We start from the raw sequence: 22,769 nt of genomic DNA, 5'->3' as shown, positions 1-22,769 counted from the left end.
ATGAAACGCTTAAAAATAGTATAAAAATTTGTTTTATTTCATGTGTCGTCTCCAAGTACGTATTTCATTCCTATTCCTATAATTTCACGTATTAACATGTTTATTTTATATCACTGACCTTCTGTAATAGTGACAGCAAAAAATATTTAATTCAAAAATGAAAAAATCATCTTAGATTATTCCAGATGAGAAGATCATAAAAAAAAATATGAATACATGATTATTAATTATTATTACTTTAAATGTCTACGTGCAGTCTTTTCCATACGCTGATCCTTGTAATCCATGATTAAGCGCAGTCAACAGTGGATACTTTCCACAGCCACAATTTCCATTGAAATCATCCAAATCCAATGCCCAAATCATTCCTCCAGCAAGATTCAATTCCCGAATAAACATAGCCTTTTCTAGTACATTTGTCACATCATCATAACTAACCCATTGATCTTCATTAACTGCATATGGTCCTATGCGTTTCTCAATATCCTTTGTCACGCTCCATTTTTCATTTCTTATTTTTTGACAAATCTAAAAAATAAATAAATGTTATTAATATATATTAAAAGTATTAAATCACATAAGAATTAATAAAAAAATTTTTTAAAAATTACTTCATAGAAAGCAAGTATCCCAGGCATTTGTGTATAAGGACCTGCAAGTCCTGAGCTCAGTGCTGATGATTGAAGATTCGTATTTCCTTCATTTTTCAAACTAAAACTCTGTCCGTACATTGGAATACCCAAGACTAATTTTGAAGACTCTGCTCCTTTTTCAATCCAATAGCGTATGGAAAAATTAGCATTAAAGTAATCGTATTCATCACCTGGGTAATAATAAAGCGGTGCTATATGACCGGTTTTTCCTTCCCAAGATCCATGGAAATCATAAGTCATGACTGAAATCCAATCTAAATATCTCGAGAGAACCGGAACATTATATGCTTTATCAATGACTCTTTTACTCGCGGAAACGGCAGCAGAAAGTAGCAAACCTCTTGATTTAAATTCATAGCTTAGCTCTTTTATAAATAATGCAAAAGATTCTTTATCTGATGGAGATCCACGTTCACAGTTGACTTGCCAGCAGACTGGATATTGCCAATCAATATCTATTCCATCGAATCCGTATTTTTCAACAAATTTCAAAGCATGTTTGATAAATCTACTCCTGGCAGAAGGATTATTGACTAATCTACTATATTTATCGCTTGCTGAATCATACCAACCACCCAAAGCGATTAATACTTTAATTCCTCTTGATTTAAATGTAGTGATACGCCCATAAAAATCATTGTCGATATCTGTCAACAAATCTTGAATTTTCATTGTTAATTTTACATCATCTAAAATAGAGAAGCCGTAGATAATGTGTGTGCATAGATGAGGGTCAATATTTTCTGGTTTAAATTTTCCTTTATTTGTGCGATACCACGACCAGTTTGTAAAATAACATATAACTTTCCTACTGCTTCGATTAATCACTCGGTCTGATGCAAGAATTGGAGACAGAGATTGCTTCAATTCTGAGAATGCTCCTGGTATTGTATTAGTCTGAATAAAATAAATAAAAATATTTTTATATATTTTTCACTCAATAAATTGAATTTTCTACGAATACTCACCTCTTCACTTCGATCCGATTTTTTATTTTTACATTCAACATTTTCAGGCCAATCACAGTGATCTTTATTCCAATGTAAACCATTCGGACATGTCATTTCAGATACTTGTCCGAAATTACATATCAAGTATTTTGAACAGTCATCATTATGAGCCATAAACTGTTGATTTACACATTCTCCAATAGGTATTTGTGTGGGAGGAGCTGGTCCTGCTACGACTTCGATAGAATCATCTGGATCTGGTGGTAAATAAGTGGGTATAGTAGTTGTTTCTTGCTGGGGTATAGACGGTGTAATAGGTTGATATGTTGTACTTTGAACTGGTTCAATATTTTCATTGTTTGATCCTGAAATCATCAATACATTTTGTAGACTATAAAATTATCATTTAATTTTTATATTTACCAGTGACACTGCATAAAGGTCCGTCAGGATAGTTTCTCAAGACTCTATTCATAGTTCTTAATAGAGGACTAGGTTCACAGTGACATCGGTTTTCAAAATCATCTAAATCTAAAGCCCATATCATACCACCCCCCAATCCAAGTTGTTTAATGAACTCAGCTTTAAGTTTAATCTGTTTTGCATCATCAAAGCTAACCCATTGATCTCCTTGATAAGCATAAGGTCCAATTCGTCTTTCAGGATCCTGAACGACAGTCCAACCTTTTTTCAATACTCTTTCACAAATCTGAAATTAAAATATAATTATTTATATAAAAAATTGATTTGAACAATATACCATTAATGTTTTATTCCTCATTAAAAAATTCAATGTACTTCATAATATGCCAAGAATCCTCGAGCTCGAGTAGACTCTCCCGCTTCTCCTCCCCCATATGTTGGGGCATTTAGACCTCTATTACTTCTCTCTGCTAAACTAAATGATTGTCCATAAAGTGGAGCTCCCATTACTAATTTTTTCGGAGGTGCTCCTCGCTCAATCCAATAACGAATTGAAAAGTTAGCATTAAAAGTAGGTTCCCAATCGTCTGGTCGTACATAAAGAGGAGCAACATGTCCAGTTTTTTTATCCCATTGTCCGTGAAAGTCATAAGTCATCACAGAAATCCAATCTAGATATTTTGCTAAAGCAGGTACATCATACCCATGATCAATTACTCGTTTACTTGGGGATACTGCGGATGATAATAGAAGTCCTTTTGGTTTAAATATGCTACTTAATTCTTGAACAAGCATCGCAAAACTTGCTTTATCAGACGCTGGGCCTTTATTGCAGTCAACCTATAAAAATTATAAACTGAATAATCTATCTCTGAGAAAAGTTACATATAATAAGAAGAGCCCATCTTATTCAGAAGTTATTCAATAAATTTACCTGCCAACATACTGGATACTCCCAATCCAAGTCTAACCCATCAAACCCGTATTTTTCAATGAATTGAACAACATGGGTAATAAATCGTGATCTTGCACCAGGGGAATTTACTAACCGACTGTATTTATCACCTTCTGAATCATTCCATCCACCAATACCTACCAGAACTTTAATACCTTTTGCTTTGAAAGCCACAACACGTTCGTAAAATTCTAAAAATATTTATAGTATCGTTAACACAATGATTTTCTATAAACCAATTTTATCGTAGATTGAAATTTCATTTAAGCGTCAATTCTTCACTTAGAAATAAATTACAAACTCACTGTTATCAATGTCAGCCCAAGGATCGTGTGATTTTATAGTCAACGAAGATCCATCTAATACAGCAAACCCATAAATTACATGAGTACATAAATCGCTATCAATATCTTCAGGAAGGAACTTTCCACCTTCTTGTCTGTACCATGCCCAATTAGTAAAATAACAAACGACTTTGTAATCATTATTTCCGTTATTTACATCATTATCAACTTGATGAGATGTGGTGGATTTTGGAGGTGGAACATGAGGTTTCCATTCCAATTCTTGACCTACTTTTGGTGGTTTAATAGCTATAAATAAATCATAAATCAATAATACTTTCATTGAACAAAAAGTGATAAATAAACGTGTGTAATTGTTTCTTACGTCGATCATGTCGAGTTGGTGGCTCTGACAACACTAATTGTAAAGTATGCATCAATGGATGATTTCCATCTCCACACTTTCCTCGGAAATCATCAAGATCCAATGCCCAAACCATACCTCCACCCAGACCCATGTCTCGAATAAACTGGGCTTTTTGCCTTATCATGTCAGCATCATCGAAACTGACCCACTGATTTCCTTTATAAGCATAAGGACCCATCCGTCTTTGAGGATCTTGATATATCTTCCAACCTTTATTTTTAATTCTATCACAGATTTCATAGTAAGCTAAAAATCCAGCAGATTGAGTAAATTCGCCTGCTAATCCTGCACTTGCTGGAGCATTTAGTCCAGTCCCAACACTTGGATCATGAATCGAAAATGCTTGACCATACAGTGGTATTCCCATAACTATATTTCTTGGTGGCGCACCCTTAGAAATCCAATAATTGATACTATAATTAGCATTGAAAAAGTAAAACTCATCATCTTCGTGATAATATAACGGAGCTACGTGTCCAGTTTTTTTATCCCACTGTCCATGATAGTCATAAGTCATAACAGCAATCCAATCGAGGTATTTAGCCAATGCAGGAACATCGTAACCTTTGTCTATAACAGTTTTACTAGGAGAAACTGCTGCAGATAATAATAATCCTCGTGGTTTAAATTCAGCATTCAATTCTCTCAGTAATGCTGCAAATCCTTCTTTGTCTGATGCAGGACCTTTACGACAATCAACTTGCCAACAAACTGGGTACTCCCAATCAAGATCCAATCCTTCGAAACCATATTTTTCAATGAATTCAATAACATGTTTAATAAATTTACGTCGTGATGATGGAGAATTTACTAAACGACTGTATTTATCACCAGCTGAGTCATTCCATCCTCCTAAAGCTAGTGATACCTTGACACCTCGTTTTTTATATGCTACTACTCGCTCATAAAACCCTGAAAAATGAAAATAGAAAATATATAACCTTGATAAATTTTCAAATTAAAAAAATATTCAAAATGTGTTACTTTTACTCACTATTATCATAATCAGCCCAAGAATCATGAGCTCGAATCGTGAGCTCTGAATAATCTAATACTGCGAATCCATAAATAATATGAGTACACAGAGTATGATCTATATGTTCTGGAAGATATTTTCCAGTTCCTCTTCTATACCACGCCCAATTAGTAAAATAACAAACAACTTTAAAGTACCCTGACAGTGGGGATTTTTTTGAAGAATCAATTTCTCCGGAAGGTAAAGGTTTAGGTCGATGAGTAGTCATTTGTGTCCATGGTTTTTGAGTAGTAGTAGTAGTAGTAGTAGTTGTTGTTGTTGTTGTTGTTGTAGTAAGAGCTGCAGTGACTGGCTTCTTTGATGGCCTAGCTGGTCGATTAGTCGTTGTAACACTGACTTGAGGTCTTGTAACTTTTTCTGAACCATCATCACAATTCGCGCGATAAGGCCAGTCACATATTTGCATTTCTTTATTGAAGTGAAGGCCAGGTGCACACGAAAACTTCTCATGCCGGCCCCACAGACACGCATGGAAACTCTCGCAGTCTCCCGGAACACCAGTGCGACTTCCTGGGATACATGGCTTCTAACAGAAGAGACAACATATTATTAGTGTGATTAAAACTAAAATAAAAGTGAAAATCACGAGAAGTAAACATTAAGATTACATACACTAGTTTCCATTTCCTTCATCGTTAATGGAGAATTCTGTTTAGGTTTATCTTTGCAAGGATTCATGAATGCCCAATCACACATTTTCTTTTCATCATTCCAATTTAAACCAGGTCCACATTGTTGAATCACTGTATTTTCATTAACACAAATTAAAAAATGTGTACATGATTCTGGATATGCATAATATTCTCCATGATGACAAGGTTTCGATGTAGGGCTTTCAACCGGGCTGATAGGAAAAGATGTTGGAGCAACTGTAGTAGTTCTTATTGTTGTTATTGGCCTTTTCGATGAAGATGGAATTTGCGTACTCCATGGTTTTTGTGGAAAAACAGGAGCTGAAATAAATTGTAACTGTAGTAAAATTTTCTAGATCATTATTCTTGAAAAATTAGCAACAACTAGAATAATTTCATTTTTTCCAATTTGATTTAAATATTTAAATATTTTTCATTGATGAAAATAATTAATAATTTATCGTAGGAATGTATAAACAAAGTTTTCTTAAAGAAATTACATTCTAAGCCTTCAACTTCAGTTCCTTCATCAAAGAATGCATCAATTTACTCATTAGTATTCTTCAATGATATTTTCAAGCATACCTGAAGATATGTAATTATCGATTGGCCAGTCGTCCTTTTCAAATGCTAAAGAACCGTATAGAAGACACAAAACTAGCACTTGACAACGGCACATTATATTTAATTCCATTCAATTTCTACAGCTAAAAATATACTTTTACCATTCTCCAAACAGTCACCAAGACTAAATGATAATGATGAATGAAGATCTCGTAGATCAATCTGTATATACACCCCCACTTTTTTCGTAAAGAACATTAAAACACACGCTTGAAAGAAAAACTATCGAATGTGGGAATGTTTACGTGTTTGACGATGTTTAACAATACCACATAATAAAGTAAAAACAGGTTTTAACAGTTGACAACTCTGAGTAATCATATAGAATATCTAAAATTTCTAAGCAATGATTCTTACTTAGATTATCAAGAATTCATAAAATTTTTCTTTAAGAATTCATTATTGATATTGTCACGTACATCATTACTCTATGTCACAAAGAATAATTTATAATTGTTCCGGTTTCTAATTATCGATTGAATAAAATAATAATTCACAATTATTCCAATATATCTCATAAATTATGAAATCAACATGAATAACAATAACATAAATTCACATTATAAAATTTTTACGTAATATTAAAATTTTCCATTTTCCTAAGTAGCCGTGTTTAACGTAAAATGTCATTCATGGATTTCATGGAGTTTTACATTAAACCCGGCTTATTCTTAATAGATAATTAAATACCTGATGTTTGTTGACATTTTGCTAATCCTGGCCAATCACATCTATTCTTAAGGCTATCCCAGTGCAATCCTACAGGACAACTTTCTTTTTTCAATTGTCCAAGTACACATATAAAAAAGTTCTGACAATTTATTGGATCTGGAACATATTCTCCAAAATTGCATGACATTCCTGTAGTAGGGGACGATACTTCAGGTAGTGTCGTGGGTTTCTTCGTAGTTGTTGTCCACTTTGTCGGCGCTCTATTATCATAGATAATATATCATTGTGAATAAAATATTATTCTTCGACAAGGTTGAATTTTTACCATACATTTATCAAGTCGATGTTCATGACTATTACCTAATAGTTGTAGTAGTGGTCGTAGTAGCTGAGGTTGTTGATGTTGGTTTCCAGGTCCATGTTGGCCAAGTGGTAGATGTAGATTGAGGTTTTTTACTTGGTTTTTCGGTCCATGTTGGCCATGTCGTTGCTTTGGTGGTTGAAGAGGTCATTGGACGCGTGGGTCGCGGTACTCCGTCATCTGCATCACTGTGAGTCGTCAGCGTGGGTGGCTCAGGAGTAATTGGTTCTGACGGTCTCTCACAATTTTCTCCGAACGGTGTCGGATCCAGAAGACGTCCTGTATTGATATTACATCATTAAATTATATGAAAACGTTATTTTTAAAACGATAAATGAGAATGAAGCCTTTATCTCAGTATGACATAAATATCAATATCTTTTTTATTAGTTATAAAATAACATTAAAATGAATTTTTTTTAGATAAATATTATCATACTATTATCTCTTATGAGAGCTGTAAAATTTATGTTTTATCGTAAATTACAGATTTACCTAAAGCGCGATTCAAACTTCGAAGCAATGGAAATGGTTCGAGACAGCAAATATTCATAAAGTCGTCGAGATCAACAGTCCAAGCCATTGCTCCTCCAAAGCCATTTTTCAAGAGCCAATCTCCCTTCTCAGTAACGCTGGCTGGATTATCATAGCCAACGAATTGGTCTTTGAAATAGGCACTAGGTCCTGATTGAGATTTCCAACCTTTACGTTTAATTTTTTCACAAATTTCATAATATCCCAACATTCCTGGCTGACCAGTAAATTCTCCAGGTTTTCCAGGACCTGCTGCAGGATCTCCTAAACTTGAATGTTCTGGTTGTGCAAGTCTATAAGCTTGCCCATAAAATGGAATGCCTATAATCAATTTCGATCTTTCAGCACCGAGACTTACTAAGTAGTTTGCTGTCCAATTCTAAAAGAAAAAAATATCAATTAATAAAACGTCGAAATTTAAAGCGTATTTGAAATTTTAATCTAGAACTTACGACATTATAATACGGATTAGTGTCACCGGGTTTAGCGTAAAGTGGTGCCAAGTGACCAGTTCGAGATTCCCAGGCTCCATGATAGTCGTAAGTCATTACTGAAATGAAATCTGCAGCTTTAGAAAGTTCATGAACATCATACGCTCGGTCAATAACTTCCTTGTATCCAGACAAGGCTACAGCAAGAGTTAATCGCGGCATTGCTTCATCAAATGCTTTTTTTAACTCTTGAATTAGCTTTGTGAAATTGGGTCTATCAGTATCTGGTCCTTTTTTGCAATCACTTTGCCAACATTTCGGATAGTTCCATTCGAAAGATAAACCATCAAAATTATGGGAATGTAAATATTCAATTGTAGAAGCTATAAACTTTCTACGAAAACTTGGATTGCTGATAAGTCGAGAGTACTTGTCTCCAGAACTATCTGTCCAACCGCCGATTGCTAAAAGTACTCGAGACCCTTTTACTGATGTGATTCTTTGATAAAGACCTAAAAAAATATTTTTATTAGTTTTTTAAACCATAAAAAACAAATCACATTAATTACTTACCATTTTCGATATCAGCCCAAGGATCAAATGGTTGAATAGTTAATGTTTCAGGATTCAAACCAGCAAATGCATAAACAATATCAGTGCAAAGCCGATTATCCAGATGCTCTGGAACAAATTTTCCATCTCCTTTTCTATACAAAGCCCAAGATGTTATATAGCATACCACTCTAGGACTATTCTGTTTTACTTGAAGTTTTTGACTTTGCTGTTTTTCTCGAAGTGAAACTAAATAATTACTCCCTGCTGGATATTTACTTAAATATCCTGGTTGGCAAACTCCAGGATCTGCTTTAACACATCGTTTTTCCACAGAACTGAAGAAGTATTTTTTATTACAAACACTTTGATAAAGATTTCCTTTGTCACATACGAAAAATCCAGCACAATTTTCTGGATCTTTAAAAATTCCTTCCATCTCACATTTTTCTACAGGATTGTTATAAACCCCTAAACTTGTTATAGCAGCATCCAGCATTGGCCAAGGATTTCCACAAACTCCAACAAAATCGTCAAGGTCTATAGAAGACAATAAAACTCCACCAAGGTTCATTGTTTTAGCATAAGCCGTTTTTATTTTTATTGAGAAGGGATCCTCAAATCCAATCCACTGATCTCCTCGTTTCATAAAAGGACCTTGGTAGTCTCTACCAGTGTTCCATAAATTTTGGGATTCATCACAAATTTCATAGTAAGCTAAGACTCCAACTCCTTTAGTGTAAGGACCACCAATTCCTGGGCCAACAATTGGTGATCCAGCAAATGTTGCATTAGGATTTTTTAAAGTATAGCTTTTTCCAAAGAAAGCAAGTCCGAGAACTATTTTTTCAGAACTGGCACCTGCGTCGATCCATTTTTTTACAAAAACCATAATTGAATCTAAAGGAGCAGGATGAGCAGCATATTGAGCAGGAATCGCTTGCCAAGGTTGAAGCAGTAAAATATCTGCCAGGTTACTTAATCGTGCATCGATCATATTTTCAGGTCTTAATACTACTGCTAGAGTATATCCTTCGGCGTACAATGTTGGATACATGAATTGTAACAGTAATTTCAACTGAGGAATATTAGGATGCTTCCAGTTTAACTCAATTCCATCAAATTGATGCTCTTTTAAGAAAGACACTGTTGATTCAACAAACTTTTCAACATGCTTGGGATTGTTGATCAATTCTCTCAGATATTTGCCGTGACCCAGAGAATTAATTGAGACTAGAATTTGTAAGGAAGGATCTTTTTCTCGAAGATTAGTTACTATTTTATATCCGCCTATAAAATAACGTAATTATTCATTTTCATTAGGATGGTTGTAAACGAAAAATGATAAATCAGTTACCAACTTAAAAGGATGAATAAATTACCTTTTAATTCATCACGCTCTGGATTTCTTGAAATTATTGTCCAATATCGGGGATCTATTCCATCAAAAAAAATTAATTTTAATAAAATGATTAATAAATATTTTATTATAATAAAACAAATTAAATTTATTACCAAACGTTGCTGCGCTGTAAATTAAATGAGTACATTTTCTCCTTGGAATATTTTGGGGATCTAATAAGAATGGTTCCTTCCTATAAAGTGACTCAGGATTATAGCGACATATGATTTTAGGAGAGCCTTGATTCTTTCGGATAGCCGGAGGTGAGAGTTGTTCAAGCCAAATAGATTCATGATCAACGACGTTATTTCCCAAGGGAGGAGGCGGTCGTCGCTCTACTGCATCTCTCAGTAGAGTTCTTTTATTTAATCTAAATGGAAATCATAAATGAATCATTAGATTATGTATATTTTAAACTCAAAAATAGATAAAGAGGTTCTTACAACTCCGAATCAACTTCAAGGCCATCTTGAAGTGCTTGGAACATGTCTACAATTCGTGGTGACGACTCAACAGCATCTCTAAGTGGCAAACTTGAAGACCCAAATTCAAGATGATTGTTTACATTATTCGAAGTTTGCGGAAGGCCTTCAACAGACGTTCTTTGGAAGCTTGGCACATCCGAGGGTGGTATATGCTTTTGTATTGGTGGCAGAAGTTCATAGTCTGGGAGATGATAACATGCAATAAAGCCCAAGGACGACAAAATCAAGGCCAATGTTGGCCAACCCATTGCTGAAAAAAAATTTTATCATTAACATAGTCAACCCTCATTTTTCTTTTCCTGTTGCCTCATCAGAACAATTTTATCGAATTTTAAAAGGTGGCCAAAAACTAGAGAAGACACTCAAGAAATGTTAATTTATGCTACACAAGTTGATAGTAAACAAGTGAATCAGTCTGAACAGTTTTTCTTTTTTTGATTATTTTTTGCATTTTTTTGTCGATCAGAACATAAATTGCAGCGGCATCCAGTCTTCCCTCGAGTGCCAACATGCATATTAAAAAAACCTGGACTGGAAAAATTTATTGGAATACATAAACTGAACGAACAAGTTATTATAAAGCCAAACAACATGTAATAATAAGTATTCTTAAAAATAAGAACTGAGAACTTTTAATTAAAAAACTTCACTTATCACACTTTAATAACATGCATATATAATAATTGATCTGACTTGTATTCTTCATCATCAAACAAAGAATCATCAAAACTTATTTCTTCAAATTTTAATCAGTTGGAAAATCAACCGAGATTCTATTGAATCTATGAGTTATCAATTTAGGGTTGATCTAATCGTTATCAATATGATTCACTAGACAATCAGTAATTTAATAATATCTTGCAGCAAAAAAGATAAAAACATTTCACACAAACTAAATAACGGATATGTTAAATATTTTTTTAAATAATCTTCACAACAATTCCAGTAGCGTTTCCAACATGTTAGAATGCAGAAATTTGCATTAGTCCCATTGTTGGATACCAAGACCAAGACAGTGAAACAATGGCCATATAAATTCCTTATTAAAAAACAAGGATTTTTCAAGAATTCAAGTCGCGCGTATAAATTCATTACTACCCAACGACCCTGAAGTTTTTAATCATTTTTCTAGCCATAACTAAACCTAAACAATACGAGCTATGAATTTTGTAATATTAATTAATATTAATAAAATTAAAAAAAAAATGATGTACTATCATAAATAAAATTAGACCATACCTTGGGCAATGAGTTTCCTTTAATTAAAAATATTCAATTTGGTCACTTTAAAAATATACGAACGAAAAATAAACAGGTGGATCACAGGCAACACGCACGATTGACTGTCCTCAGAAGTGCAACGAAGTCTTGAAGGTGCCGACTCCGTTACTACGTGATTAAAGGGGGTCCGGACAACCTTGCTTGGTAGGGCAAATCGTGAATGTGGTATTCCGGACGCGTATAAGGCCCATATATACTCGCGAGTCCCCGCACGGTCCGCAGAAGACGATCACGCCGATGCCTCGCCCTTGTACACAGAAACCAAGAGCTTGGTCTCGAGGTCCGATGACTTCTACCTCATCTGATGATTCAGTTCTATCGATAAGCTGTTTAGGTAGACGGCAGTATTGATTGTTTCAATTGATATACCTGTTGGAAAACACATTCCTACATCCCTAATTGTGGTAAAGAACTAGAAAAACTGCACTCTAGATATGGATCAGTAGATCGGGATATGACTATTGAAAATTTTTTTTAAATCTTTTACATATTAAAAAATCTCAAGTCATTGAGTCATTTTACTTATCTTATATTCAAATATATTTTCCAGAACTTAATTACAGTAATTTAATCATCCTGTTCAGCTGATTTTAATTTGAATCCGTTTCTTTGATGAAAACGTTTCCTTTCAAGTTTTATCTTGCTGGTATTAATAAGATAAAGTTGATGAAAATAATTAATTACAACTCAAAAATGTGTATAATTAATAACAAACTTACTTAACATCATTATTGAAAAAAATGACTGGTAAGTATATGAAACCATTGACTGGTGATATCGCATCTATTAATTATTTACCCAAAAGAGTCAAGCTTAAAAGACCAATTGATGCTGTTAAAAAAAATACAATTAGATAATTAGAGATACAATTTTATCAATCAATTTATGGAATTAATATTTTCATTACTTACATCATCTTCGATTTTTCTCTCACTTTATTAGATGATAACCATAAAATTTGCTCTTTAAATCTTGGATATTTTCTGAATTAAAAAATTAAGTGATTCATTTCGTTTAGATTGTCAGAGTCTTTCTCATACAAATGAGATATACAACTTGATTTAATGAGTTCGATCTTTGTCGTGTACAAAAGGTGTGACTGTCGTCATCGTATATCGAAGGTCAGGTCGTTGGCACTAAAAGTATTTTTCGTCTAACCATTTTGATATTTGGAAGAACTCATTGGAGCTAGGATGTTGTCTAAAACAAATGTATGTGTTAAAAGCATTACTAAAGAGTAAATACAGAGTTACATAAATCATCATCAGTATAAGATAGCTTAGACTTAGTCTATAAGATAATTTATTTAGAGAGATGGAGAAATTTTTAAGTTCTTTTCATTATTATCTAGACTCCATAATTGATGAAATAGTCTACTAAATTTCTTTATTAAAAATAAAATCAATATTCTGATGATGAAATTAAATTAACGAGTAATCTATAGCTTTCATATTCTTAAAATAATTGATATTACATCAGTGAATCTAAGTGCAAAAAGATGATTTAAAAATGACTACTATGAAAAAATGTCATGTATTTATCAAGCAAACTTATTAAAGAAATGTTTATCTAAAAGCCTTTGAGTACTCTTGTCTTGTAAAACTATCAATCATGTTGATAAAAAGTACATCTGTATTATTTGAATAAGTGAAAATAAAATAACCGTTCCAATTAACATTCTCCTTACGATCCTTCCTCCTTATGACTTTACATTGGATGTGTGATATTAGTCAATAATCGAAATATATCGATAAATTAAAATGACTAATTTCTTATTAGTTACAGAATTCGAATGGTGATAATTGATTGGCACACAATACTTTAGTAAAATATTAAATTTCTTGTTTCAAACTGAATTTATCAATAAAATTTATCACAATTGGTCTGTGTATTTTTTAAACAATTAATTTAGTCTAAACACGTTTAGGTTTGACTTTTTTTATCAAGGCCCAATGCTGTCTATGATAGAATTGTTAATCACATTCTGCAATAAATAGCAAAGAAGGTTTTATTTAAATTCATTTCCTCCAATAAATTCATCAACATCAATGCTAGCTAATTTTGAAAACAATCTTGATTATTCTGTTGCTGAAAAAAAAATGTTAATATTATTATATGAGTAATCTAATACTTCTTGTAGGAATTCTTTTGGCAGTAACACTAAACTCCAACTGTTCAAATAATAGAATCCTTTCATCTATAATCAGTGTAATGAAGGGTGAAAAAACCCTAAAAAACATCTCTGACATAGGAAGCAGGTTGATTGACTTCAGAAAGGTGCTGGTCTGATGATTGTGATGAGCATGTCAGTCTAGAATCGTTTAAGATGGTTCAAGGTCTACTCAGGTCAAACTGAAGCTGGTTCTCAGCAGGACATATGATTTTTATCCTTTATTAACAAAAAAAAAAAAAATTAGAAATATTTATAAATTGTTTGCATTAATTTAATATTCGTATTTGTTCAATCACCTGTTGAATAAATATAGCAATGTGAAAATAATTTTTATATATTCACTGCTTCTTCTACTATCAAATTTTTTCCTTAATCCCTTCATCCTTACAGATAAACTCGCTCCATCAACTCTGGAATATTTTGGGGGCTCGAAAGAACCGGATAGTATTTTAGTATAATCAGGTTTTGGAACTCCTAGTGTTTTGATCTGAACCCATAAGTGCCAAACGCACTAAATTACAGTCAAATATATTTTATGCTGATTTTAGAGTATCAATAAAAAATTTTGCATGAATTTTTATTGTTGGAAACTTCAGCTATTTTTAAAAACTTCTACTTTGAAGTGGAAGCAAATTTTAGCAAAATATTTTAAAATAGTTTAAATGAAAATTATCATATATAGTCGATTAAAATATTTTTCAACTATTATTAGAACTTGAGTAAAAATAATAAAATAGATTGTACATTATTGAAGACATAACTTGAAGATGTGCCTGTTTTAAACAGTTTGATGATAAAATATTTCCAATGCAAGTGACAGAATTCATTCATCCCTGCAATTCTCACGAGTATAAATAAGTCTAGATTTGAAACATTATCCAGATCATTTCTAGACTGTTCAAAAAGAAGATCTCTATTGGAATCTCCTGGAAAATAAAATTTAATTCAAACACTCATTAAATTGGACAATACTTAGGTAAGGACAATAGGTAAGTTTTGATAATAATTCATTGAAATATCACATTGTAACAGAAAATCAAAATTAATTTCTATTCCAGAATAATGATTAAAAAAGTTATAAGTGTTACTACTATATTTTTTATAATTATCTTCATGAACAATGTTGATAATATTTCTGGAACAATTGAAGACGATCGAGAGCTGGTCGCTTCTAATTTTCCCTACGGAAGAGGAGTGGTATTTTTAAAAAATCTTTTTACATCAATATCAATATTATTGTTAAAAATAATTTTTATTTTCGAGTTCTTTTTTTCATAGGACAGTGATCAGCTGCAGTTAGCAAAGATCTTACTATTTCCCCAACGTATGTGTCATTCGAAAAGGAACTCTGAGATAATTAATTCACTTTTGGGCTTACCAAAAAATATGAATAATGCAGGGAAATAGACTCGCTGAACTCATAACTGACTTGTTTCATCTCCTACTAATGAACTGCATGATTAGATAAAAATATCATTATTAATAATATGAGATAAAAGTAAATTGTTATATATTATTAGCAATTGTGATTATTAATATTACATGTACGAATGAAAAATAATATGTGAAAACTTTACAAAAAATAATATTTAAATATGTTATACTAAAAAGAGCAAATAAAGAGATGCATTATGTGAAAACCATGTAAAAATTCTTTTACAATTTAATGTAGTCTAGAGTCCATAAAATTCAATTTATCGTTGAAAAATAAAATTATTCTGCTCATTTCTCCAGCCTTTATCTTATCATAATTAAGAGGTTTACAATTTTACCCTGAGAATTATATGTATTAGAGCAAGGTTAGTGTCGTGATAAGAAAAAAAATTCGAAATTTAAATAATCGCTAAGTTCGATAGTAAAAATGAAAAGATAAAAATACAAATTTAATTTAGGAATAAGGATACTGTATTAAAACGTGTTCAATGAAAATTTCATGAATAACTAAAAACTTAAAAAATACAAAAATGAATAAAAAGATTGATAATCGTGAGTATTCTTATTTTCAAGTGTTATTATTAATATTTTATAGAAGTATATAAATCCAATATTTGTTTGTTTTTTTTTAAATTTGTACATAGTACACACATTAATTACACATTAATTTAACAACTGATTCCAATTTTAATTCAATGTCACAGCTTTTGACATATTTACATGAATTGATAAATGTTTCTTCAACGATTGATTACACGTCCTGAGATTAATCTCACGTGTTAAATATAAAAAAATAGTCAGCATATCCGTAAAAAAATTCGATTATTGAGAATGAATAAATCTACTAATAAACATTCATTAGTTTAAAATGAACAGACGATGGTATTATTTATTTTATTTGTATTTCACTTTTTCGTTAAATATACGCGTCTTGATTCTATATTCACTGTTATGAGACGCATAAATTAACATTATTGTATACGAAAAATTGTGTTTATGACAAATTTTAATTAAAATTATTTCAATTCTTACAAAATAATTACAATTTTCTATTGTATTATCTAAAATAGATTATTATGCAATGTAATGAACCAAAAGGAGTATATCAAAATTATCAATAATAATACAAAATATCTCCCAAATATTGATTTTTTGATTTGTCGTAGATAAAATTGATCATAAACACTTTTTTTTCAAGATGATACCATTTCACTATTTAACTAAAACTAATTAAATTTACTTAATGTCCTTTTCTCACAGTACAATACAATAAGAAATAATGAATAAAAAATGCATTTTTAATTGATTTTATTTTTCAATTATGTCAAGAAAAGATACTCAAAATTTTAAATGAAACCCAACTCCTACTGGAGGAGGTCTGCCTCCTTCAATAAGTCCCATATGAAAACCTTCTGAATAACTGAGATCAGCATCATCACCATCACCCAACTGTTTGTACTCTTTTCCACCACTCGGTGGTTTCGGAGAAGCATTAGCAGTCCTGGCACCTAACTCCGACTTAGCTGGCCATGTTGGAAACATTTCTGGATCTATCGGCAATGGAGTTTCCGTAAAGTAAGGATGCTTTAAAGCATCTTCAGCAGTCATTCGTTGAGCAGGATCGTAAGTTAACATTTTATTTAGCAATTCAATTCCTTGATCTGATAAAAACAGGCTGAATCGCTGTCGTAGATTATTGACAGGATAATGAGCGAATGGTATCTTAGAAACCATTGGAAGTTTGCTATATCCAGGCCAAATACGTTCACTGGGTGTTCCTAATTCTTTGAATATTCTATTTAATTGGTCTATTTCTGATTTGCCTGGGAATAAAGCTTCCATTTTAATTAACTCGGCAAAAATACATCCGACTGACCACATATCTATTGGCGTGCTATATTCTTTGCCATTTAAAAGCAACTCTGGTGCTCTGTACCATAGAGTCACTACTATAGGTGTATACTGCCTTAATGGAGAACCATACTCTCGTGCTAAACCAAAATCTCCAACTTTTAAAATTCCTCGATGACTTAATAATAAATTAGATGTTTTTAAATCCCGATGGAGAATCCAATTATCATGTAAATGGGCAACTGCTTTCAATAGTTGTTGCATTAAACATTTAACTTCGCCTGGAAGGAATCCTTGTTTCTTTTGTTTCATTGTTTCTATCAATGATTTTAAATCGTGCTCAACATAGTCCATGACGATAAATATTTTATCCATATTACTTCCTACGACTATTTCACGCACTGTCACAATGTTTGGATGTTGAGCTTTCAGTAAAGTGTTTATTTCTCGTAAACTTGTAATTGGAAAACCATCTTTTTCCTTTTCCATCTTCAATCTCTTCAAGGCCACTATTTCATCTGTGCGTTTATCTCGAGCTCTGTATACAACTCCATAAGTTCCTTCTTCAATTCGATTTAAACACTGGAACTCTTCAACACTCCTACAGCCTGTTTGAAAAAATTAATATGTAAATAAATCACTTGTAAATTTTTATAAAAAAAGATTCTATATTTATTTTAATCCTATCCGTAAAATTCCTCAATTAAGTATTCAAGAATCCTTCAATTTTTAAGTTCAGAAATATTTAAGTGACAAAGTAACTTACCTTGAATGGCTGGCAAATAGGGAGGCAATTCAGGTTCTTCAACTTTCTTGTTCTGCTCTTCCTCTTCTTCCGCCTCTTTAGCAGTACCATTAGATTCTACACGACCTGGAGAACCACCATCGGAGTGATCTGATTTGGCCAGTCGATCAACAGATAATGGACTAGGATTGTTATAATCTGATCCATCGTTAGATTCATCATTGGAACCTTTATTCGAATCATTTGATTCGTCATCGTCATCACTACTTGAATCTGAAGAGTCTGATGAGTGTCTGTCAGAAGATCTGTCTTGACCGCTGTTGTGTTCTTCTGATGATTGTCTATCTTGAGATCTAAAAAAAAAAACATTACACTGAATAACGATAATAAATAAAACTCTATTGAAATTAATTAAAGTACATATACTATTTAAAATTATACTCTTACAGAAACGCTCATATCATGTTGAAATACCGATCGAATTATTTAAAAGCATCAACAGCATAAAATGCTCCTCAGCGATCGCGTATTTCCAAGTACTAACCAATTTTTAATAGTATATGTGATTCCATGTTATTATATTCAATAAAATATTTTGTACAAAAGTAATGATTAAAGTTTATATTTTTTTAGTAGAAAAAAAATACTCACTTAGTAGATTTCGATTGGTCGTCGTCGGATTGAATAGGACTGACACTTTCGTCTGTTAATTCTACTACTGAAGGATCAGCATCTCGATCTGGACTATGAGGACGTTTTTCGCCACGTTTTAATCGTCTTGCTTCCAACTCCATCCGTGATACTTCTTTTCTTCGAGCCATTTCTCTATCTGCTTCTAGTAACCTATAAAAATTAAAAATTCCCATTAGAAAATGAAAAATATTAAATATTTCTTAACACATAAAAAATGATTACAATACCTTTCTTTTCGTAATTCCTGTTCAGACATTTCTTTGGGATCTTTAGGTTGCAATGGCATCTCACCCATGTCCATTTCTTCTTGCTCTCCGGCCTGAATAAGTTCCATTGCTTCTCGTAATTGTTTTTCCCGATGTTCTCTGTCACGATCTATTTTTTCCCTATCTCTGTCTCGTACTCTCTCATGCTTGTGATTTCTTTTATGTCTCTTTTCTGACCTTTCCATTAATTCTGACTCCGAATAGCCTTCCTCCATATTCTGCATGTGTCGACGATCATCAACTCGCATTTCACGACGATCTCGTCCATCTTCAAGAACATTTCGAACCTCACGTCGATCTCTAATGTCCTCAATTCTCATATCACGTCGATCGCGATCTCGACTTTCTTCTAAACGTAATTCACGTCGATCTGATTTATATTCTCGCATGTCTCTGCCATCATCTCGACGTTCTCGACGTTTGTCCAACAATCTTGAAACGAAGTTCCTTTTATTGAGTACATTAATAAATGTAATACGAAATTAAAAAATTAGTAAATGATATATCATATTAATTAATATATATACCATTATAATTACTGAATAAATAATATTTTGGTATCGAATTGATTAAAAAGTTTTCTTTTAATTTATTTATCAAAAAATTTCAATCAATTAAATACCGTCTTAGAAATTAAAAATATATTTACCTTGTTCGCAAATCTTCGAGAACCCGATCACCGGTACATCTTTCTTTTCTATCATGCCTAGAAGATTCACGTTCACGTGAATGAAGGTCTAAACGATCAAGGCGCTCTAATCTATCTCGATCTCTTTTGGACCCATCTGACCTTTCTGATCTTTCCAATGACTCTAAACCATGGCGACGATGTCTATGTTTATCCCTATGTCTATCTTCTCTATCGTGATGACGAGATTTTCTGTCTTTTTCATCTCGTCTGTCTCTTCGATCACTGTGTTTCTCTCGTCTTCTAGATGAACTAGATTTATGTAAACGAACTGCAGCTTGTGGTGGTTTTATATCTAAAGAATCCGCAGTATCTGCTCCTTCTTCTTCTGAAAAACTGTTGTAAAAAGAAAGTTATTCATTCAATTCATTTTTTTATTAATATTTTATTAACTCATCATTATAAATTAATTATTTTTAGAAAATATTCAATGCGAAATAACCTTAAAATTACAAAGTCAAACTTACCTAAAGTCATCCATGTCCTTCATTGGGCTTTTTTTTATTTCACCGTCTTCACTCTGATTGTCTACATCCATTTCAATAAATAATTAACACTAAAATTGCTAACATTGATACCGATTTGTCATTTTGAAAACCATTTACAAAACGATATCTTTGCGTTTCATTTACACTGTAACAAACTTTTAGGTTAGTGATGACACAGAAGTGGCGCGCGAAGTTTACCAAGAGGCCATGATTGCATACTTATCGGACGTCGGTCAATCTCTTCAGCTCTTGAATTTGCAAAAATGTGTAAACGCAGCCTTTAAAACTATTGTTTTAATTTTATTCATAACAATGATTTTGTTATTTATTTCATTTGATAGTAAATCAATGAAATATCACAAAGAATGCTTTTGTAATATATAATTACGATTGTATTATTGATGAAGTACATATGAAATAGAAAATAATTGCAAAATTATTTTTTTGTCACAAAATTCTAGAACGATAGATAAATTTGTTAGAATGATAATACAAATAATACAAAGTTATTTCCATAATTTCTTGATAGACATATTCTTTTCAGAATCTTTCTGCATTACTTTAGCTACTGCCATCTCAAAATCTTCTTGATTAACATGAACTCTACGTTCTCGCAATGCATACATTCCAGCTTCAGTACATACTCCCTAAAAAAAAAAATTTCCAATTTTAACACGAATTTGATATAGCTTTAATATGAATACATAATTAAACGGCATTAAAAATGATACCTTAACTTCAGCGCCCGAGGCACCAGGCATAAGTTCAGCGATTTTTCTCAGATTAATACCTCGAGTTAAATTCATTTTTCTCGAATGAATTTTTAAGATATCAAGTCTAGCTTCTTCATTTGGTGGAGGGAATTCAATTTTACGATCAATTCGACCAGGACGTAAGAGAGCAGGATCAAGAATATCAATTCGATTCGTAGCCATTATTACTTTAATATTTTTTGTAGCTTCAAAACCATCAAGTTGATTCAATAATTCTAACATTGTACGTTGAACTTCACTGTCACCACCAGAACCAGATTCAATACGAGAACTTCCAATTGAATCAATCTCATCCATGAAAATAATAGACGGGGCATGCTCTCTTGCCATGACGAATAATTCTCGTACCATACGTGATCCTTCTCCAATGAATTTCTGGACTAATTCTGATCCAGATACTCTAATAAAAGTACATTCTGTATGATGTGCTACAGCTCTTGCTAATAAAGTCTTTCCAGTTCCAGGAGGTCCATATAAGAGCACTCCTTTTGGCTGAGCGATTCCAAGAGCATCAAATAATTCAGGATGTTTGACTGGTAATTCGATTACTTCTTTAATTTCCTTAATTTGTTTATCCAAACCCCCAACCATTTCATATGTAGAATCAGGAACTTTTTCGACCATCATAAGAGAAACTAGAGGATCAACTTTGTTGGGCAAAATTTTATGTAAAGTATAACTTTCATTTCTCAAAGCTACTCTGGAATTTGGAGTTACATCATTGATGTCAATGTTTTTATCTAAGTCTACAACAAATTTGCCTTCGGGATGAACTTTTACTAATACTTTTTTTTTATCCATGGGTTTTACAACTTCACCAACATAAGATCCTTGCTCTTGAAGAAGTTGGAGTTCTTCTCGAAGCATTCGAACTATAATAATAGAAAATGTAAATCATTAATATATATTATTTCATTTAAAAAGCAAAGCATTGTAATGAAGCAAAAATAATACATTATTCTCAAAAAAAAGAATTTAACTTTTCAAAGAAAATCCCGGATAATTTAATGAATGACTTAATGGTCGAATACTTGCCTTTAGCATTAAGCTCATTACGCTGGGCCTGTAATCTTCGTAAATTTTGACTCTTTTCAGCAACAATTAGTTGTAGTTCTTCTATCTTAGTAATATAATAGGACCTGAATCCTTCCCCTTTCATCGCTTTGTCATCAACATCCATCTGAATATTTAATAAACAGGATATTAAGAAATTAACTCCAACTTAACCAAACTTAACTTACAAGATTGGAAAGAAATATAATTACAAAAAATTTACCTTCAATGTGAGCGTCATTTTTACACTCAGGATAATTTATTCAATACCAACAAAATAATTATTCTTTTCTTCTTGTTGCAACTATTTAATATTTAATAAATAACTCCAAATAAATTCACGTCGGCCAAAACGGCCACAGTAGAAATGCTTGTCACTCTAGTGAGAAAAGCAGCATTGTATTAGAGGATAAAAAAGAGTCTAGAAATGGGGAATTTTAGTTATCGACGACTTTTTACTGCGGGAATTTTTGAATTCAAATAGCAGTAAGACAATTTTTTATCTATTAATTTATTAATAAATAGCTGAAGTGATAATAAGAAATTTGAACTTACGAGAATACGTAAATTTTGAAAAATATTTCTATTTTTATTATTTAATTATGACAATGAGTATATATATTTATTTATCAGAGAATGATAGCTCTTAAGTTATAGATGACCTTTGATCTAATTGATAGTTGTCCTCATGTGATACACAATCAAAATAACTCTTTACTTCAGATTTTTTTATAATTTATAAAAGTGGTAATTTGTGTTAGTAAATTATTAATTCTTGAAAAAAATAAATCTAGAAAAATTATGCCAGCTCAATATTTTGATGACTTCCCAACAGAAGAGACTCCTCTCCTTATTTTAGCACCGCCACCAAGAAGTAAGTTGAAAAAAAATTATTTTTTAAGA

General features: G+C 32.2%; 3 protein-coding genes and 1 long non-coding RNA gene across 6 annotated transcripts; 1 reads left to right on the top strand and 3 right to left on the bottom strand.

Moving 5' to 3' along the window:
* Positions 1-18: 18 nt before the first annotated feature.
* Cht10 (Chitinase 10) lies at positions 19-13,392 on the bottom strand. Of its 2 annotated transcripts, XM_035094839.1 has the most exons (21): positions 13,290-13,392; positions 12,614-12,902; positions 12,422-12,533; positions 10,380-10,671; positions 10,050-10,306; positions 9,917-9,970; positions 8,556-9,824; positions 8,004-8,494; positions 7,513-7,930; positions 7,017-7,296; positions 6,675-6,916; positions 5,341-5,681; positions 4,687-5,254; positions 3,651-4,604; positions 3,287-3,574; positions 2,961-3,172; positions 2,402-2,866; positions 2,027-2,312; positions 1,622-1,968; positions 612-1,550; positions 19-528 (listed from the first exon to the last, which is right to left on the bottom strand). In XM_035094839.1, exons 3-21 carry the CDS (start codon positions 12,483-12,485, stop codon positions 247-249), a joined length of 8,049 nt encoding a protein of 2,682 aa, XP_034950730.1. In that variant the 5' UTR covers positions 12,486-12,533; positions 12,614-12,902; positions 13,290-13,392; the 3' UTR covers positions 19-246. The 2 variants fall into 2 exon arrangements, with proteins under 2 accessions (XP_034950730.1, XP_034950731.1); XM_035094840.1 differs by lacking the exons at positions 12,422-12,533; positions 12,614-12,902; positions 13,290-13,392 and adding an exon at positions 11,661-11,939.
* Positions 13,393-14,792: 1,400 nt separating this feature from the next.
* On the top strand, positions 14,793-15,289 carry LOC118074005 (uncharacterized). Its single transcript, XR_004691162.1, has 3 exons — positions 14,793-14,851; positions 14,934-15,072; positions 15,154-15,289. It is a non-coding gene; the product is annotated as an uncharacterized lncRNA (long non-coding RNA).
* Positions 15,290-15,877: 588 nt separating this feature from the next.
* On the bottom strand, positions 15,878-20,236 carry LOC118074004 (cyclin dependent kinase 11B pitslre). 2 transcript variants are annotated; one of them, XM_035094841.1, is made up of 6 exons: positions 20,020-20,236; positions 19,514-19,888; positions 18,826-19,311; positions 18,557-18,748; positions 17,927-18,258; positions 15,878-17,768 (listed from the first exon to the last, which is right to left on the bottom strand). In XM_035094841.1, the coding sequence occupies exons 1-6, from the start codon at positions 20,088-20,090 to the stop codon at positions 16,648-16,650; spliced, it is 2,577 nt and encodes an 858-aa protein (XP_034950732.1). In that variant the 5' UTR covers positions 20,091-20,236; the 3' UTR covers positions 15,878-16,647. The 2 variants fall into 2 exon arrangements, with proteins under 2 accessions (XP_034950732.1, XP_034950733.1); XM_035094842.1 differs by having other exon boundaries at positions 15,879-17,768; positions 18,826-19,296.
* A 240-nt stretch (positions 20,237-20,476) lies between these two features.
* Rpt6 (26S proteasome regulatory subunit Rpt6) lies at positions 20,477-22,262 on the bottom strand. Its single transcript, XM_035094581.1, has 4 exons — positions 22,090-22,262; positions 21,849-21,993; positions 20,772-21,685; positions 20,477-20,687 (listed from the first exon to the last, which is right to left on the bottom strand). Exons 1-4 carry the CDS (start codon positions 22,105-22,107, stop codon positions 20,547-20,549), a joined length of 1,218 nt encoding a protein of 405 aa, XP_034950472.1. The 5' UTR covers positions 22,108-22,262; the 3' UTR covers positions 20,477-20,546.
* Between the last annotated feature and the right edge of the window lie 507 nt (positions 22,263-22,769).

Source organism: Chelonus insularis, unplaced genomic scaffold (assembly GCF_013357705.1).
Source record: "Chelonus insularis isolate UGA/USDA-ARS -01 unplaced genomic scaffold, ASM1335770v1 scaffold_714_pilon, whole genome shotgun sequence".
Taxonomy (NCBI): domain Eukaryota; kingdom Metazoa; phylum Arthropoda; class Insecta; order Hymenoptera; family Braconidae; genus Chelonus; species Chelonus insularis.
This window is presented reverse-complemented; position numbering and strand designations above follow the sequence as displayed.

Excerpts from the sequence above, each read along its gene's own strand:
- Cht10 (XM_035094839.1), bottom strand. The coding sequence starts at position 12,485 with ATGCGATATCACCAGTCAATGGTTTCATATACTTACCAGTCATTTTTT. Across the intron at positions 5,255-5,340 it reads TGAAGGAAATGGAAACTAGT|AAGCCATGTATCCCAGGAAG; the intron begins GTATGTAATCTT and ends CTCTTCTGTTAG. Across the intron at positions 2,313-2,401 it reads GATTCTTGGCATATTATGAA|ATTTGTGAAAGAGTATTGAA; the intron begins GTACATTGAATT and ends TTTTAATTTCAG.
- LOC118074004 (XM_035094841.1), bottom strand. The coding sequence starts at position 20,090 with ATGGATGTAGACAATCAGAGTGAAGACGGTGAAATAAAAAAAAGCCCA. Across the intron at positions 18,259-18,556 it reads GACCAATCGAAATCTACTAA|ATCTCAAGATAGACAATCAT; the intron begins GTGAGTATTTTT and ends TTTTTTTTTTAG. Across the intron at positions 17,769-17,926 it reads CTATTTGCCAGCCATTCAAG|GCTGTAGGAGTGTTGAAGAG; the intron begins GTAAGTTACTTT and ends TTTTTCAAACAG.
- Rpt6 (XM_035094581.1), bottom strand. Across the intron at positions 21,686-21,848 it reads TAATGAGCTTAATGCTAAAG|TTCGAATGCTTCGAGAAGAA; the intron begins GCAAGTATTCGA and ends CTATTATTATAG. Across the intron at positions 20,688-20,771 it reads CCTCGGGCGCTGAAGTTAAG|GGAGTATGTACTGAAGCTGG; the intron begins GTATCATTTTTA and ends TTTTTTTTTTAG.